This window comes from Ceratotherium simum, chromosome 12 (assembly GCF_057802395.1).
Source record: "Ceratotherium simum simum isolate JZ-2026a chromosome 12, ASM5780239v1, whole genome shotgun sequence".
In the NCBI taxonomy this organism is placed as follows: domain Eukaryota; kingdom Metazoa; phylum Chordata; class Mammalia; order Perissodactyla; family Rhinocerotidae; genus Ceratotherium; species Ceratotherium simum.
Genome location: NC_141911.1, coordinates 31,447,586 through 31,466,667, shown reverse-complemented (window position 1 = coordinate 31,466,667; position 19,082 = coordinate 31,447,586). Strand labels below are relative to the sequence as shown.

Genomic DNA, 19,082 nt, shown 5'->3' with positions numbered 1-19,082 from the left:
AGTTGTCTGTGCTGTCTTCTCCCGCAAATCCCCCCGGAGGAGACAGTCGTAGGCGTTACAAGCCGGGTTAGTGACCGCAAGAGACGGAAATCGCTAATTACCAAGTCCTCTTTGATCTCCCTGGACCGTTTGGCCCTTGACACTAGAGGCTCTTTCCCAGAACTGGACCCGACTAGTGTGTCCAGAGCCTGAGAGTCCGACGTTGGGTCTAAGTTAACGTGGACGCCGAGGTCTGGATCAGACTTTTACAAATTTCCACGGACTCCCCAGATTTTAAATCCAGCAGCTGAGCTGGTATGCTGCTGGAAGCTAACGAGCGCCCGTGTGCAGAGGTGTTTGCTTAGTTTCAGCAACCCGCTAGCACGGCGCTTCTCTTTAAATTTGGGAGGGAGACTGGGGAAATCATGATTTTCAATTTCCACGTCCATCGCCTCCCTCCTTTCTCCACGTTCTTCTTTCGATTCGTTTGTGGGAAATGGAGTTTTCTTCTCATTGCTGGGACTCTAATGTGATTCAGAATCGCTTGTGAAATGAACAAAAGTCACCGGCGCGTGGGACGACTGGGACAGAGCGCTGATGGCAGACCGGGGGTGGGGGCAAAGGCTGGGCCTCCGAGAATAATGGGGAGCTGGCCTCCTCTCCGCCTGGTTTCCATGGTCCCCTTCATCTTCCAGGTAAGATAAATGGCCCTTCATCCATCATCGGCAGCGAGCCCCTTCCCCCAGGCGAGCCGAGAATCTGTTCGCTGATGAAACCTATTAACCCCGAACTGCGCGGCTTTGTGGAGCCAACCGAGGCTCTCCACTGTGGCCTTTGTCCGCGGAATTTACGCCTTTACACAAGGCATTAGCATGGAGCTCTGCGCAGGGTCGGGACACCGCGTGCCCAGCCTGGCGCGGACGGCGCATCAGCAGCTCCCTCCCCGGCTGCGCCCCGGGAGCAGCCTCGCCGAGGCACCTGGGTCACGGCAGGCGCTCGGGCAGGGGACGCAGCCCCTCGTCCTTCCTTGGCCACCTCCGGGCGGCTGCGTTGTAAAAGAAAGCGACAAAGTTTTGGAGGGTGAACTGAAGCTGGGTCCAGGTGACCCTGAAGCCGAAGAAATAAACTTGACACTAATCCGGCTTTCCAGGCGGACGTTGGGGACTTCGCCGTTTTCCCCGGTGACCGTTGGGAGCCGCGCGCTCAACGGTGCCTGGTGCCTCGGAGCGCTGGGGCCCTCGGGTTCGGACCGCCGCGCGCGGGGCCTGGACGCGCCAGTCGCTACCCTACCAGCGCGCGGGCTGAAAGCGAGAGGGATTCGGGGCGGGGCGTTTAAAGGGCAGGAGGATCCGCGGCGTGCGGGACCGCGGCGCTACGAAGTTGGAGAAGGAATCCGCAGGCGTTCGAGGCGCCCGCACTTCGCACACTAAATGCAAACACTTTAGTAAGCCGAGGTCTCGGGGTGTCCCACCCTTTAGAGGGAAGTGGTTCTGCTCAAAGACCTAGCCCAGGGGGACTTTCTACTGAAAACGTTTCCGAAGAGCCCGGAACGCACCCCAGTTCAGACAGGTGCAAGAGCTTTCGTTCGGCCACGCCTTCGGCCTCTACTCTCCAAAAACTGCGGTATAAAGGCCGGAAGAGCTTAGGTCTCGAGTGGAAGAAGGAGCCTGCCTCTGGAAGGGGTCACCTAGCGGAATCCCGGAGCCAGGAGGCCCGCCCCCTTCTAAGCAGGCCACAGTCCCGCCAGATCCCCGCTGCAAGTGGGCTCGCCGCCGGCGCCCAATCAGCGCTCTCGCCGGGTCTGTGGCGGCATGGCCCCGCCCCCTCGACGGCCATAAAAGGCCTCCTCGAAGGTGGCAACCCAGAGCAACGCGCGGCCTTGCGCCCCGGCACCGTCTCCAGGTGCGCTCCTTCGCTTGCTGCTCGCGGCGCCGGGCCCGCAGTCCCCGCGGTCAGCCGCCGCCAGTTCCTCATCCTCCTCAATCCCCAGTGCGGTGCGGCCAAGCCAATCTCCTGGCTTCTCCTCCTCTCTTTTCTCTCCCTTCCCCCTCGGCAGCCGCTGTTGCTGCGGAGCTGGGCCGCCGGCCTGCAGGTGAGCCGCAGCGCCGCGCCCCTGTCCGGCGAGCTCACCTGGCCCAGCCCGGCCCGGCCCGTGCCGGAGCGGCGGCGGTCCCCTCAAGACTCCCTTTGCTCTGCAGGATGAAGAACCCAATGCTGGAGGCGCTGTCCCTACTGCTGGAGAAGCTGCTCGTCATTTCCAACTTCAGGCTCTTCAATTGGGCCGCCCCGGGCGAAGACGAGGCGGGGCACCGTTTCTATGAGATCAGCTCTTTCCTCCGCGGCGACGTGCTGGAGGTGCGCCGGGCCCACGTGACCCACTTTGGTATCTACCTGGGCCACAACCGTGTCGCCCACATGATGCCTGACATCCTGTTGGCCTTGACCAACGACAAGGGGCTCACTCAGAGGGTGGTCTCCAACAAGCGTCTGCTCCCGGGCGTCATTTGCAGGGTGGCCAGCGTCCGCGTGGACACAGTGGAGGACTTCGCCTACGGAGCCGACATCCTCGTCAATCACCTGGACAAGGCCCTCAAGAAGAAGCCGCTGCTCAACGAAGAGGTGGCGCAGAGGGCAGAGAAGCTGCTGGGCTTGACTCCCTACAGCCTACTGTGGAACAACTGCGAACACTTCGTGACCTACTGCCGATTCGACACCCCGATCAGCTCCCAGGCCGACAGAGTAAGACGTGTGACTCGCCGGTGGGCTCGGTGGGGACGCCCCCTCACATCCCTAACCTTTTCTCTCCCCTGGGAGCAGGGATTGAGTTCTAGATTGAGTAACGAATGCTCTGATGTTCCTAAGGGAGGCCAAGTGAATAAATAAATGGCGATGTGCTTTACAGCATATCTCGAAATGCGCGGTGAAAGAGTGTGGCAGGGCTGCTGCCAGCGATTCGAGAGAGCTGCCCAGTTATTGCTGCAGACGTCGTAGGCTGTCCACCCAGCGTAGTTGAAATGCCAAAGGGCAGGGTCACAGAAAATCTGTCGGCGTGTGCTTGCAACTTTTCCCAAGGATTGCAATTGGAAGGAAGGTGTCCAGAGTTTATATTTAACCCCTGATACTATATACAAATTGTTGTGCCTTTCAAATAAGGAAGCATGCAGTTTTCTCCCTCTGTAGGCTGCAGAGAGTGAATTCCCTTGGCTTAGTATAAATATCAAGATTCTTAGTAAGAAGATCCCCAAGGTAGATCCCTTACTCCTGTGTCTGGCCTTCGGAGCTGTCTTTTCCTTGGTAATCTGAATTCCTTCTGTGTTGGCTTTAATCCAACACAGAATCTAGATGGGGATCTAGACTTCGTTGTTAAGCGTCCTTTACCCATTAGCCCCAAAGGTGGCTTAGATTGTTTACCGGTTCCCCAGAGATTAAAACAATTGGTTTTCAAGAAGAGCCATTAAATGCTGGAAGGTAATTTTTATGAGTACTTTAAAAAACACAGCATTAGAATTTAAGATGATTTAAATTAGCCACAAATCCAAAGGGAAAAATGGATTTTTATTTCCTTTTGAAACCTCAACTTTTCAAGATAGTTAACATTTAAAGTCTGCAACTTCATTTGCAATTGGAAGCTTTCTCAGCCTTCACTGCTGCTGTTAAAAGAGGTATTGTTAATATTCACTATTCACAATGGAAACCTGGGTAATCACATAATGAGCTTCATGTTTTACTCTTCACGTTTAGGTACTTTTTGGACCAAAAGAATCTGAGTCCACGTAACTAATTTTTTATTGCTCCACATCTTGATTAATTTTTTGACCCATATTGGAAAATCTTTCTCTCCTCTGTGGCAGAGCATGAAAGTATTATGCTTTTTATACAGTGGTATATGAAACTTCTTGTAGATTACAGAGCCACAACAGCTCAATCTAGGAATTCTTTTATAAGTAAAATAAAAATACAGTTAGAGCACTGTGCATTGATTCACAAATCACAGCTCTAGTCCAGGCTGTTTAGCGATGAACTTCACTACATTTATGAACACTGGCTCCAAAAGTGTACAAAAGGAAACACGTCAGATTTACTTAGAAACTAAGCAAATAATTTCTCTAAGGAAAAACAGTATTTCTATCCCATAATTAGGAGTTACTCTTTCATGGAACACATATAACACTGTGTTATATACTTCTACAGAAAAACAGTACAAGTGCTTTTTTAAGGTACTAAAATATTTTATCTGCATAAGTAACTAGTTGGAGTAGTTTTTCATCTTTGGAAACTTTGTGAGGTTTTACAGAAGTAGAGAAGTGTTTTAATTGCTGTTGCTACATAGCACCTCTTGTGAAACTGAGTTTTTGTCTTCACTTTGAATGGTCTAACAAACAGTTTGGCTACAGATTTCCCCGGAAAAAACATCCCCATCCCAAATTTTCTAATTCTAAGAACTCTTTTTTGAAGATGCACTGAGAGAAGTAGGTCATTGAAGGAGAACTGGTTTCTACTTTTCAGAAACATAAGGAATTACTTGATTCTGGGTCTGATTGTTGAGTTCTCCATATATACAACTATTATCAGCTTAACATGAGAGTTGCAAAGTTGTCTCTTACTTAAATCTGAGTTTATAAAAACTCTCAAGAACACTTTCCCTCATGAAAACATTGCAGCTAATTGGAAAATGTACTGAATGAGAATCTTTTACTTCTTTGCAGTGATGCTCTTCTTTACAAGTTTAGAAATCATAAAATTAAGAGATTTTTATATTTCTGTGAATAATTTCAATGTTTTTGTAAACTGGAAGTCCCTTTAATTAGTGACTATTTCTATTCCTTATGCTTTTTCTACTATGCATTTGTTTTTTACTTTGCTGATAGTGCTTCTCATTGCCAAAAATGAATGCAAATACCCCTTTTAATTTCTGGGGATTCAATACTCAAAAAGTGCTTCGTAACACCTTCTAGAAATTCAGGATATTTCCTACTGTTGAGCACCACTAGAGATGCCTCCTGGGCTGATGGTCAAGTGAACAAGAACAGGACACTAGAAATGAGATGCTCCTTGAGAAAATCTGCTTTGGGAGGAAAGACAGTCCACAATGATTTCTCTGTTTGCCTTAATTAAAAATTATTGAGAAAAGGATAAAAGAAGCATAACTGTATCAAGACAACTTACTCTTTTACCTAAATGTATATCTTCCCATTATTGCCGAGCAGCTTGTCTCATTGTCCTGAAAACTTCATTTAGTTTGATCCTCACCACTTTAAGACTGTGTGTTTGTTACTCAATGTCTTGTTAGTTTAGTAAAAAGATACAAATTATATGTATGATATATAAAAAGACCAACATCTGGATAACTAACAGGAAGTTTTGTATTTGTTTGGATATTGTATAAAAGTATGGATAGAGACAACCTTATAGTCAAGAGAGTGTGTTAAAATATATTGGACTTGTGCATTCTATCCATTAAGGATTTGAAAACCTAGCTGTCCAGTGCTATATAAGCCACTGTAGGAGACCCTAAAAGCATATACGTACAATGTCATGTCTAGAAAATGAATTTAAAATTAGTATAAGTAGCAAAACTCATCTAGAATGGAGCAGTTAATTGCTAAATTCTGGCCCTGACAATGATGAAGTAGAGATAATTGTCAGCAGGTGTAGCAGTAATAATCTTTGTAATACTTTACATTTACAGTGTGTAGAAGAATGCAAAGTCCTTTTGCATAAAAGATTTCATTCGATCCTCACGACAGCCTCAGTATTCCCATGGAAGAGAAGAGAGTAGTCTAGACAGGCTCAGTGATTTACTTGAGGTCACACAGCTAATAGGTGGGTGATCCAGGATGCAAACATAGGCCATCACTGCTGAGTAAAATTAGTTTTCTAAGAAAAAAAAATTACACGTATTAGAAGAATACACTCTTCAGGGTTAGGGATCATATTTAATTTATCTTTTCAACAGCCAATTTTGTATTGCATAATTGATTGTGAATTTGTTTAATTTAATTAGGCAGGGAATAAGATATGACAACAATATTAGATTTTCTATGCCTTTAGATTTTGAGACATATAAGAAAGTTATCACTGGTATCACCAAATTTTAGAATGATGACTTGTAGGAATTGAATTCACCAATAATAATAGGCTAAATTCCATTTACTTGAGATTAGAGATCTCTTTGCTCGTGTACTTTTAGAATATGTTATTGTTATTGATAAGCAGTTTAATGTTGTTTTTAACTTTTAATCCTGAATAACTTTTATGTGATTACATTCTCTGTAGTTTTCCATAAAAGTTCTGGGTGTACAAAGGCAACTGCCATTATTAAATTGCCTAAAATGTCGTTTTAGCTACTGTGGGATATGGAATCAAGAAACTGAACTACGAACATCTTAAATTCTTTCATAAGTCATAAGAGAAATTCTAGTTCCTCTGGTAGACAGAAAATAGCTGGGAAAATTGTGCTTTACTGTTTGGCATATGTGATTCTTCTTAGGTTTAGCTACTTTTTCTAATATTCTTAAATTTTATTTTCCAGTTTTGTGAGACTGTGAAGATAATTATTCGTGATCAGAGAAGTGTTCTTGCTTCAGCAGTGTTGGGATTGGCATCTATAGTCTATCTGGGCTTGGCGTCATATGCTACCCTTCCTGCAATTTTTATTCCATTCTGCTTATGGATGGTTGGCTAACTTCATACCCCCACGTCAATGTGTGTATTCTGTGTGTAAATATGTTTATAGAGCACAAACCAGTGTAAGCATCATCAAGAAGAATGTGACCTGTAATGCTGTGTTCCGGATAAAAATGTGATTAAGAATCACGCAAAGTGCTTACTGTGTAAGCCCAAGAACAAAGGCTTTCTGAATCTTCTTAGGCAATTCCGTTTGAAAGCACTGTGAAAATCTTGGAAACATGGCAAGTTGTGATAGAATTTATCATTACAAGAAAACCAGCCCCTGAGATGATGGCCACAGGAGATTATTTGTGTTACTTTTTTCTCCTGTAATCATTGCTCTTCTCTGTTAGGCCTGAATTTGAAAATTGGAAGTCTTATTGAATGAGGTCACTAACTTTACTGTAAACTTATCCTGTTTCATTGAAAAAACTTATATTAAACTGAAAGAATTTCCTTCATTCAGATGAAAACATGTTTGATGATTGGCCCCCAAAAATTCACAATCTGTTTTTTTCATGTATTATATATAATTCCCAATAAGTCAAGAATACTTTCATTACTTGAAACCATATTGGCAAAGTTAAGGTTTAATGATAAAGTAATTGAACAGAATTATAGAAATTTGTGTTTCCCTGTAGAAATAGCTACTATAGCATCAGTTGAACAATTTGATTTGGCTTTACTTAATAGGAAGCCTGACATTCATTTTTTTTTTTTCCTTTTATGTGTCATGTGGTTACTTTGAACCACTCTGAGAGGTAAATGGATATAGGATTGAAGTAATTTGGGCACTTGGAGTGTGTATGTGCCAATTAAATATGCAGATATCCACATACTCTCAAACTGATGAGAGAAAATTTATTTTTTCTTGATTGCTTTATCCTACCAGCGAGGTCATTATAGAGCATCTGTAGAGGTGAATGTAAAAGCAAGTTTAATCCATATTCTTATGCCCTTGCATTTGTGGTGTAACTGGCATATATGTCATTGGATGGTTTATCTTTTAAAGCACTTACTAATGTACTATGTAATTTGCAAAAGCCCTCAGATTTGTATGCTAGTCAGGTTTCTCCATTTCATTACTAAGTATAGCTTACATGCTTAAGAAGGGGGCCATGGCAGTATATAAAACCCAATCAAGTAGGACGAAAGGAAATGACTGTTAGAAATAATTTTTAAGTGTCTTAGTACCGCCAGGCATGTAAATTGATTAGACTCAGGCTGTTTTAATATCAGACTTGAGATGTAGCCATGTTAGAGCAAGCATTCGAGTACTTTTCCAAAATTACCAAATTCTAAAAATTAAGCCACAAGCTAGACTTGCATTTCAAGTTAAAATTGCTTTATAAACTATCAAGAATCACAAAATAATGAGCCACATAACAAATGGTATGGGGAGGGGAGGGTCAGTCACTTAGTGATCCAATCAGAACAAATTTAAGAGCAGATTTTAATTATAACTGATGTTTCGTCACCACTAATTTACCCAACAAATTCAATTGGAGTTTAATAATAATTAAACTTTATGTTTAATCATTTAAATGTTTCAAATAATAAAAACATGAAATGGACACACTACAGAATAAAGGTGTTCTATGGGCCTATTCCAACCACTTAAAATTATTTTAAGTATGTATACATAAAAGTAACCACTATGAGAAATCCATTGTATTAGTGGTTTTTCACTTACTATATATCGCCCTTGTAGCAACTGTTTAAATAAAGTCATTTCTTAAAAATATGGTGTCCTCATAAATAATTAACACCTTTTTTGCAGACTTTAGTATTGCAGGTAGTAGAAACCTCTGTCTGATGTTAAATCTGTGTTCAAAGATAATGATCCCTCATTAAATGCCCAGGGAAGTACTTAAGGTTGGAATAAACATAATTAGTCTTGACTCACTTTGTATCCTTAAAGTGAGATTCAGTTCATCATTTGTTTGAGTGCTTATTATATGCCAGGCACTGACCTGTTGTAATTTCATGGTCTAGAATTAATACTATTTTTCAACTACATTTATTAGAATGTATACAGTGCTGTGAGAATAGAGGGGAAGAAGAAATTAAACCTTCCTGAAGGGTCAGAAATCTATCTGAAGGAGGCAATTCTACCATTAAGCTGAATAGTAAGAGGTGATCTTATCACACTGATGTGTTCCACTACTTATGGGAAGAGGAAACTAGAAGGAAGGTTTTTTCAATTAAATGTTCCACAACACTAGAATTTGTTGAACTTCTTAGGAAAAAAGGAGAGTTTTTGTTTTGTTGTGCTCAGTTTGATTAGTTGCTTAACAAGGTAGAAAAAGGAGCATATATTCCTGATTATGGTTATGGAAAAAATCCTGAGCTATTAATGTATCTCGAATGAATTTCTCTGGGCTTCATTAGTTGAGATTCATCCTTGTAATCCTTCAAGTCCCTTATATTTCTAAATTTCTATTCTAATTTGTGAAATGATAGTGTCTGATGCAGCTTTTTGTTGCTTATTTTGTTTTTTGCCGTACTCAGATGAAGGCCAAATAGGAGTAGCTGGGGCTAAGATGAAATAATGCAAGTGTCAGGTACTATGCATGTATTAGGGATGAAAAGATGAGTGAGACATGGAGCTCTTCCTCAAAGTTTATGGCTTCATAGACATAGAAGTATTAAGACTTCCTGCAATAGAGCTGATTTAAGGCACAGAAAAAGAAGTGGTTGATTTTTTTTTTTTTTTTTGTGAGGAAGATCAGCCCTGAGCTAACATCCATGCCAATCCTCCTCCTTTTGCTGAGGAAGACCGGCTCTGAGCTAACATCTATTGCCAATCCTCCTCCTTTTTTCCCCCAAAGCCCCAGTAGATAGTTGTATGTCATAGCTGCACATCCTTCTAGTTGCTGTATGTGGGATGCCGCCTCAGCATGGCCGGAGAAGCTGTGCGGCGGTGCGCGCCCGGGATCCGAACCCGGGCCGCCACTAGCGGAGCACGCGCACTTAACCGCTAAGCCACAGGGCTGGCCCCAACAAGTGGTTGATTTTAACTGATAAGGCCAAAATTATAGGGACTGTGCACTGAGAATTGGAAAAATGAGATGTTTTCCAGGGGGACAGACTTGGGCAGGACATTCTACACATTGGGAACAGCATGAGCAAATGTATGGAAACAACATGCCTGACACGTAAGTGTGAGGTACTCTACTATTCAGGGACTGAAAGCATGAAACTGCCTGGGGCATTCAGGCAAATGTAAGTGGTTCCAGGCTAGAGCAGAGTGAGGATGATGAGGAGAGATGTTGGAAAAGGAAAGCAGTGATCAGGTGGTGCAAGTGTAGACCAAGAGGTTTGGGCTTTATGAACAAGCAATGGAGATTTGGGGTTCAGAAAGGTAACTCCCAGAAGTATGGAGGGAGGATGGGAAAATGGGTAAGACAGGACAAGGGGATCTATTAGGAGACTGGCTGTGGTCCTCAGTCTCTCAGATTAGGACCTGTAATTGTGAGGGTAGAGAGCAAACATGTCAAGGAAGTGTCAACAGACTTTAGCCAAATCCTTCTATTTGACTCATGAGTAACTTTTGGTAGGGTGTCAGGGAGGAGTCATGCTTCCTTTCCAGCAGAACAGATCTATGTTCTGCGAGGTATATTTATTCCCAAGGACAAGCAAAGAAGTATGGATTTGTTGTTTAAAAAATTTTTTTTCAGAATATAGATATAGTTCTTATTTTTGCATTTTCTATTTCATACTGTAAAATATCAAAAATGTTTTCCAGTGATATCAAAGTTATGCCAATAGCAAAAGACTTTTGTTATAGATGAGAAGCATATAAGAAATGATGGTTGCCAATCTTTTGTTTTATATGATCTCTTTAGAGAGTTTTACCTAACCTAAATCTGTGAGCTCAACTAGTTTTATATTTGGTATACATGCATGGTAAATAAAATCAATTTTACATACTGTCCTCTCTTGTCTTTGAATTTGAAATACATAAAAGTAGATCACACACATTTTTTTGAGCATGGTAGCCTGAAGAATTTTGCCTCTAAAAGCTTCCTTTACTGAACATAGTTTATATATTTGAAATCAAAACTTTATGTGGATCTGCCTTTAAACTGATATGATCTATGTCATCTACATCTTGAAGCCTACCTTGATTATGTAGAAACGGGTTCTGTGTAATATAAAGTAACAAATCCCTTCTCCATTCCACAAAATCAAGCAACAACAAATAATTAGAGCCATGGGCATGAACTCTATAACCAGATGTGTAATGTGACCAAGGCAGCCTGCACCTTTACTCTATTGGTGGAGTGGGGATGAGGTGAGAGTAGGAGCAAGGCCCAGGGCCAGTCTTGAAATGCATTCACAGCATTGCAAAGGACCACAGAGGTTACTGGGCTGAACCCTTAAACATCTAACCACATTTCAGGTGTGGAAAATCAGGCACAGAAATTGAGATACTTTGTGACTATGCAAATAATCAGAGCCAGACCCAGAACTTGACTCCAGCGTTCTTTCCACTATACCACATTGGCTCCCTGAGGTCTCCCATGAATTGGACAAGCTTTCCTCCAATGAATGTATTAATTTCTTGCAGACCTTCTGCGATTCCAAGCAGGGCCACACAAGAATGAACTAGTTAGAATCTTAGTTCTGCAGTTACTCAATCTAATGAGAAAGAGGGGCAAGTAAATAGATTTCAAACAATGATAAGCTTGTACAAGTGTCAGAAGAGCAGAAAGACAACACTTATACTTGTCTGCTGGGGGCCAGTAAAGGAAAAGGATGTCAAAAAGTTTTTCATTGGTACCTTAATTGAGTTGTAAAGAATACAAATATTTAAAGTGAAAGAGACTTCTCTTTTCCAGGCCATTGCAGGCACCTGGAGCAGTAAAATACAAAGGTACAGACTCATGAGAAGCCATATCACAGCGGGTTTACTGCTAGTCATTAAAAACAATTACCTGTGTTTATGTTGTTGCTTTGAGAGAAAGGTGCCCAGTACTGTTACAAAGAACTCGCCATTCCTCTGAGGAAGAACAACTCTGACTGAGGTGGTGCTAGAGACAAGAGGCAAGATCACAGAGGATTTTACACTATAAAAGTCTGAGGTAGAAAGAAACCATTACATAAACTTTCCAAGTGTCTCAGGTGAGTCTTATGAGCATGCAGTTCTGTGAAACATATGATGAATAGGGGTGGAGTTAGGTTGTAAGGAAAAGAAACATAAGTTTTATGGATGGAGGTTTATTTAAGAATAGATGGAGAGAGCGCCGAGTCCTGACCACTAGACCACCAGGGAGCGTCAAGTGAAATAAGTCAGAGGGAGAAGGTCAAATACCATATGATTTCCTTCATTAAGTAGTGGATAATAACAACAATAAACAAACACATAGAGACAGAGATTGGATTGGTGGTTACCAGAGGGGAAGGAGGGAGGGCGGAGGGCGAAAGGGCTAATTCGGCACATGTGTGTGGTGATGGGTTGTAATTAGTATTTGGATGGTGAACATGAGAACATGATGTAATCCATGCAGAAATAGAAGTATAATGATGTACACCTGAAATTTATACAATGTTATAAACCAATGTTACTGCAATAAACAAAAAATTAAAAAAAAAAAAGAATAGATGGAAAAGTGGGAAGCACAGGAATCACCTCAACAGGTGAATGGTCACTTCTCCTCGTTCAGCTCACCACTGCTCTCATGTCCCAGTGACAACCCTAGTGCTATCCTGTTCTTGACTCTAGATTCTGTCCCACATATTTCTTTCCACTGAGCTTATAACTGCTACTTCTACGGCTGTCTACCTACTGCTACCAACCCTCACTGTATCATTGCTTCTGTTGCCTCATGGCTTTCCTTACACCTTTATTTTGTTTCTTTAACTTCTGCTTCACTCTACTGGGTCTCTGTCTCTCATTTAAAATTGCCAAAGGATCTAATTAGGCTGAGCAGTTACTATGCAGTATTGGTGGTCATGGGCCACCTCATGGGCCATCGGTCCCTCTTATATCCTTTAAGTCAGGTTCCTTCAGATCAGGTGACATCCCTGGGCCAATCAGTGGTTGCCAAGTTGCACAATCATGTGCTCCAAGCCACGGTGATCTGCTCTAAGGGAACTAGTTGTAACTGATTTTCCTTTGAAGATGGCTATCAGTTTTAGTTTAAATGGGAGAGTAATTTTTACTGACAGTGTTGATGTCAACAGTGTTGATGGTTTTAGTTTTGTTAAGGTATCCATGCAAACTGCACCCAGTTACACCAGGTACTGTTCATGCTCAGCAGTCCTCTGATGAGGCCAATATGGAGTATATGAGCTGACACCATGATGACCACTCTATGTTCCATAGTGAACTGTTTACAAAGCAGTGTCCTTTCATGAAGCAATGCCAAGACAGATGTTAAGATAAAACAAAAGCCTTAGGATATCACCTCACACCTGTCACAATGGCTATTATTAAAAAGATAAGAAATAACAAGTGTTGGAGAGGATGTTGAGAAAAAAGAACCCTCATACACTGCTGGTGGTAATGCAAACTGGTGCAGCCACTATGGAAAACAGTATGGAGATTTCTCAAAAAATTAAAAATAGAAATACCATATGATCCAGCTATTCCACTTCTGGGTTTATCCAAAGAACAGGAAAACACTAATTTGAAAAGATACATGCACCCCTATGTTCACTGCAGCATTATTCACAGTAGCCAAGACTTGGAAACAACCTCAGTGCCCATCAATGGATGAATGGATAAAGAAGATGTGGTATATATATACACAATGGAATACTACTCAGGCATAAAAAATACAAAATCATGCCATTTGCAACAACATGGACGGAACCTGAAGGTATGATGCTAAGCGAAATAAGTCATATGGAGAAAGCCAAATACCATACAATTTCACTCATATGTGGAAAATAAAAACAACAACAACAAACAAACACAGAGATATGGAGAACAGATTGGTAGTTACCAGAGGTGAAGGGGGGTGAGGGGCAGAGGGAGGGTGAAAGGGGTAAAGGGGCACATGTGCACGGTGACAAATGGAAACTAGACTTTTGGTGGTGAAAATGATGCAGTCTACACAGAAGTCAAAATGCAATGTACACCTGAAATATATATAATGTTATAAACCAATGTTACCTCAATAAAAAAAAGACAAAACAAAAGCCTGTAATAATAACAATATGTGTGTCCCTCTACCATCTGTTTGTTGGTATACACACAGATTCACACATAGTTCCCTAAGTTGGGTGTCTTGGTATTTGGGACTTACCTTCTCGGTATGCAGGAGTCATTTCTGGGCAATGAAATTCACATTCCAAATTATAGCCCTGGAACTCAACTGGGAAAATACTGAAAAGCTGCGACACAAGGGTGGCAAATGGACCATCCTGGCTCTCCACCAACGGGGAATGGTGCAAATGCTTCTCAAACAAAATTTCCAGGCCTATTGTGAGTAGTAGACTCACAAACAATGACAGACCTGGCTTACAGATCAAAGGACATTATTTACATGTGTGACATGTAATATTGTTGATTCAGCAGAAATCTGTCAGCCATTTTCCGAGAACAGACAGGACTGAATATCCTCCTATAGTTCTAAACTTTTTTCCTCCAGTCTCTACCACTTATGAATCAAGCCCTGGAATACCTGCTGATGGCAGCCATTGAGAAGCCAAAACAGAGGTCACGGTCGGGTCTGAAGGTGAGGCCCTACAGAGGAAATTAGCCTAGGAGATGGGACATGTGTCAGAAGGCAAAGTGGGAGACAGGCAGGGCAAATGGCTTAGGATGGCACCTGTCGGAAGGCCGTGGGATTGACCTAGTCTCATAAGAACAGGCTTCTCAGCTTCACGTGGCCCCACCGGGCACCTGTTAAGTACCAGATGGAACGTTTGTAGCAGTAAGAGGAAACAAAAACAAACTCCACACCCACTCTCCCGAGTAGGTGTGAACTGGTGGATGCAGGCCCAGCAGCTTGCTTCATCTGTGATTCTAAAATGGAGGCTGGGGCTGGGGCCAAGCTCAAGAGGCTAAGACGACCCTGAAACATCCCATGTGACAGTTTTGAAATTGATGTGTTTGCCTTATTGACAGCTGGCTTGTCCTGCTCTCCGATTAAACTACAAGCTCTTTTAAAGTGTTTCTACGTGTCTAGTATAGTGCTCAATAAATTCTAAAGAACGAGTGCAATTTCACTCTCTCCCAGGGTTTTGTTTTTTTCTATAGACAGGCAGCCAAAGTAAGAAAGATCTCTTGTTTCTAGTTCCTCAGCAGATTTACATTCAAGCATCTAACCAGCCATTATTTTTTCCTTTTTACCTTCTCCTCTTCAACAAGTAGACACTGAGCACTTGAGTGCAAGGGCACGCTGTGCCTTTATTTGCCATGGATGTGGACGAGGGGCACAGACCTTCCTTACCACCAGAGGGCTGAGGGTGGCTCTGTGTTGTCTCTCATAATCTCATGCCTGACAGTATTAATGGTGATATTATTCAGGCTGTGGTTTATGTGCTTAAACATGGGATATATCACTATGTATTGTAAATTTCCCGTTTAATCCTTTGCTTATCTCTATAGACCATCTCATCTCATAGTTCAAAATCCTCATTCTTTGGACTTGGCTCTGGGTTTAAGGAGAAAATGGTCTTTCTTTTCTGTCTTCCTAAATTTCTTCTGTTGCCCAGATAACTAACATATTAAAAAAAAATACCTTTGGCATGCACCAGCCAGAGGCCCCAGTGGGAGGGTTACATCAGGGTGGTTGGTGCTGGGTGTGGTAAGAGATGATAACAACAGAGGCAGGTCCTGGAGTTATCCCTTCCTCCTCCTTCACTCCATAAGCACTGGCAGCATATAACCAAAACATAAGAAGACTCTTTGGCTTATGCCCGGCTGCCTACTCCTTAAACTCACTAGGAAGGGTACAACGGAGGGATTGGGCTTTGTCTTCCACCCCCAGTTCATATACTGATGAAGATTGTGGATGTGACCATGAGCTCACAAGGAATGTTAGGTAACTGAGGAGCGTGACAGCTACAAAAGAACTAAACGAGCTATAGTAGATGAAGTTAAATTAATGAACTAGATTACAAATTTAAAATAAGCATAATTCATATTCTGTAATAAAGAAGGGAGGTGAATGGTAACATGAAGCAAGAACTAGTAGTTATAAAGAAAAATCAGGAAGAAATAGCTGAGTATGAAAAACAGAATTTAAAATAAAAACAATAGGAGAGATAAATAGCAGACTAGACACAACCAATAAATTAACTAGGAGCTGAAAGAACTCTACCAGCAGCATCAGGAATAGATAAAGGGCAGCCACATGGCATAGTGATTAAAAGTGTGAACTCTGGATCCAGATGTCTGGGTTCAAATCTCAGCTCTGCCATTTAGTAGCTGAATAATGCTGAGTAAGTCACTTAACTTTCTATAACCATTTTCTCATCTGTAAAATGGGTATAGTAATAGTATCTACCCTATTGGGTTGTAATGAGGATTAAATGAGTTAATATATGCAAAGTGCACAGAAGAGTCTTTGGCACATAGCAAATGCTTCATAAAATAAGCTATTATCATTACTAAAAGACAGGGTATATAAAAGAATAATGTGTAGGAGATGTAGGAGAGAAGTACACATGTTATCATTCAACTAATAGGAGTCCTCAAAGAGAAAGACAATCAAGTGGAAAGAAAAAAATGTTTGAAGACTGAGAATATTCCAAAATGAAAGAAAGATGAAATATCTCTGATTGAAGGAGCTTGTAGGGAACTAAACAAAATAAAAGAGAAAAAAATCTATACCTGGACATTATAAAACTTAAGATCAAAGACAAAGAAATTATAAATGCTTTCAGAAAGAAAGAATAGAAAACTTTCAAAAGAACAAGATTAGATTGACGTCTGACTTCTCCATAATAACACTAGATTCGAGAAGACAATGAAGTACTATTTCAAGGTGTTGAAGTAAAAGATCTAGGAAAGTAGAATTTTATATGCAGCAAAACTATTATTTACATATGACGGAGCAAAAACGATGGTGTCAGGCATTCGAAGCTCAGAAAGTTTGTATTCAAAGGCCAACTTTGAAAAGACTATTGGAAGAAATATTCTAAGAAAAACAGAAATAAATCTAGGCAGCCACAATGACGCATATGGGAATAAGAGGTGAGTAAATAATTTATTAAATAATTTATAAGAAAAAAAAGTATGTGTGTATATGATAATCCAAAACTCAAATTCCACGTAACAGTAATGAAACGTGTGTGTAGTTTGGCTGCAGGAGCAGGTGAAGATAAAGGGACCTGAGAGAGTTCTCAAGTCCTTGTCTTAGGGAGAAAATACCAACGTTGATAAGTATAGGTCTTAGTGAGTTAGGCATATAGAATATATAGTTTTCATATTAGCAGAAAAATAATCAATCTATCATAGAAGCTGGAAAAGGGAAAAAATAAAAGAACTCCATCCTTTAGCTTCTCCTGTGGTGTTAAATCCTACTTCCTTTATTCTTAATTTCATCATGCACAAGTTGAGTTAACAACTGGCCACACACTCAATTTGTTTATTCCCTTGCCATTATTATAGATAATATAGTGGCTTTAAATTAAATACCAATATACCTAAAACCTCATTAACTCAGCAATTAATCTCCTGAACAATTTGCTCAATAAATTGTATTCTGTGACACTGCTGACAGGGATGGGTTGAGGCTTAATTCTGCAAGAATTTAAGAAAATTAGTAGTGTACCCAAGATTACGAGAGAATACTTAAATTACTTGAGATAGTCATTTTAAGAATCCCAAATACTTCTAACGCAGCCATTTACTCACACCCATTTACTTGCAAATATGCTGATGTAAATCACTCACGTATTCACTAAATCTGTCCTCAAAAGAATTCAGTCAGTATTTTATTGCTCAAGTTCTTGTTTAAAATAATAAATATTTATTGTCAGTCTGGACATACAAAACATTTGAATTTTTCTTAAATGAAGATAAAAGCTCCTTTCCCTCCTTTGATCTGAATTAGTGAGGTAAGTGTCTACTGTAAAGAGAAATCTACTATTAAATCTTTACTAAGGGCAACACAACACTCTAGCTGACCTCACGTTAACCTGAGGTGACAGTGTACACCTCGTAGGTAAGAAACTGACCCATCCATGGTGATTCTAGTTCTCAGAGTAAGTGGTATCTAGATTTCTTTTTTTTTAACTGTACACTTACATATACCAGGACAGTGCATTCAGACAAGATAAATGGTGCATAACCAAGTAACATATTCCTTATTAAAACTAAATAAAACATATATTTCTTTGGTTTAGTACTAGTATCTCTTTTTTTATGGCAGATGAAAGCTTGTTTTATTGAGTGATTTATTTATATAATTGTCTAGGCCACTATGTACAGACAAAAGAAGGGAAGCTTTATTTCTTGGTCTCTTCCTCCTTGAGGAGCCTCGATTAAATCTTCCTTGACCTGGAGCGGCTCCTCAGGGCACTTGCGTGCTTCCTAGGGCTCTGCCCTGAGAGTCTCAGCCTGGTCAGCCAGGAGCTTCTTGCAGTCTCCGTCTGTCTTCAGCTTGTGATGTGTTCCTTGAGAATCCGCCTGCTCTTGGACACGCTCCCCTTCACTTGCAGGTACAGGCTGTGATGCAGGTGGCATCAATCTCTGATGGGCGGTGTCTTCTGGACAGTGGGTGCAGAGTTCTCATCCAAGTTACTTTCTCAGACATTTGAGTACCCTTTTGTTTACCTATGCCCATGTGTCTGCCCTTTTCCCCACATCAAGCGTGGGAATGGACAGTCACAGGCTCATGGATGACCAGCCCATCTTTGATCAGCTTCTGATCTGCACACTGGAGCTGGCATTGGCTATTTCACTAGTCTCTCTGGGGTCCGACTAGACCTTCTTCTTCCCACAGTGAAGGACACTGGAGGTAAGCCTCTTCTGAATGCTGGGCATACTCATGGCTGCAGCCACAAGCATTGAAAGAAAGGGAAGTTATCTGATTTTTTTTCTCTTAAAAAATACATTATCTTTTTTCTTTTCACAAAAGAATTATATTACATGCTCACTGTAGCAAAATAAAATATCTCCTGTAATCCTTCTGTTAATATTATATAAAAATATTTTACTTTTAACAAAAGTGGGACTCTTGCCATCAAAATCATAGCAAGGAGTGTTTTCCATATCAAGAATATTCTTCCATAACAGAATTTTTAATGACTACAAAGCACTCCACTGTATGGATGTTTTACAATTTATTTAATCGATCCTTGAGTTTTAGACATTTTACTAGCTGTGCAACCTCTGTTTTTCTCATCTGTAAAATGAGGCCAATAAAAGTGTCAACTTTAAGGGTTGTTATGAGAATTAAAGAAATTAACCCATGCAAAGTTTTAAAACACTACTGATTGATATTCCCCTTTTAGACCATGACCACCATCAA

At 41.2% G+C, this 19,082-nt stretch overlaps 1 protein-coding gene and 1 pseudogene across 2 annotated transcripts; one reads left to right on the top strand and one right to left on the bottom strand.

Moving 5' to 3' along the window:
- The first annotated feature begins 241 nt into the window (after window positions 1-241).
- LRAT (lecithin retinol acyltransferase) lies at window positions 242-10,585 on the top strand. Of its 2 annotated transcripts, none has more exons than XM_087437503.1 (3): window positions 242-674; window positions 2,178-2,718; window positions 6,512-10,585. In XM_087437503.1, exons 2-3 carry the CDS (start codon window positions 2,179-2,181, stop codon window positions 6,662-6,664), a joined length of 693 nt encoding a protein of 230 aa, XP_087293629.1. In that variant the 5' UTR covers window positions 242-674; window position 2,178; the 3' UTR covers window positions 6,665-10,585. The 2 variants fall into 2 exon arrangements, with proteins under 2 accessions (XP_087293629.1, XP_004421173.1); XM_004421116.3 differs by lacking the exon at window positions 242-674 and adding an exon at window positions 1,904-2,071.
- Window positions 10,586-18,057: 7,472 nt separating this feature from the next.
- On the bottom strand, window positions 18,058-18,601 carry LOC101409120 (large ribosomal subunit protein eL19 pseudogene; annotated as a pseudogene).
- Between the last annotated feature and the right edge of the window lie 481 nt (window positions 18,602-19,082).

Excerpts from the sequence above, each read along its gene's own strand:
- LRAT (XM_087437503.1), top strand. The coding sequence starts at position 2,179 with ATGAAGAACCCAATGCTGGAGGCGCTGTCCCTACTGCTGGAGAAGCTG. Across the intron at positions 2,719-6,511 it reads TCAGCTCCCAGGCCGACAGA|TTTTGTGAGACTGTGAAGAT; the intron begins GTAAGACGTGTG and ends TTTATTTTCCAG.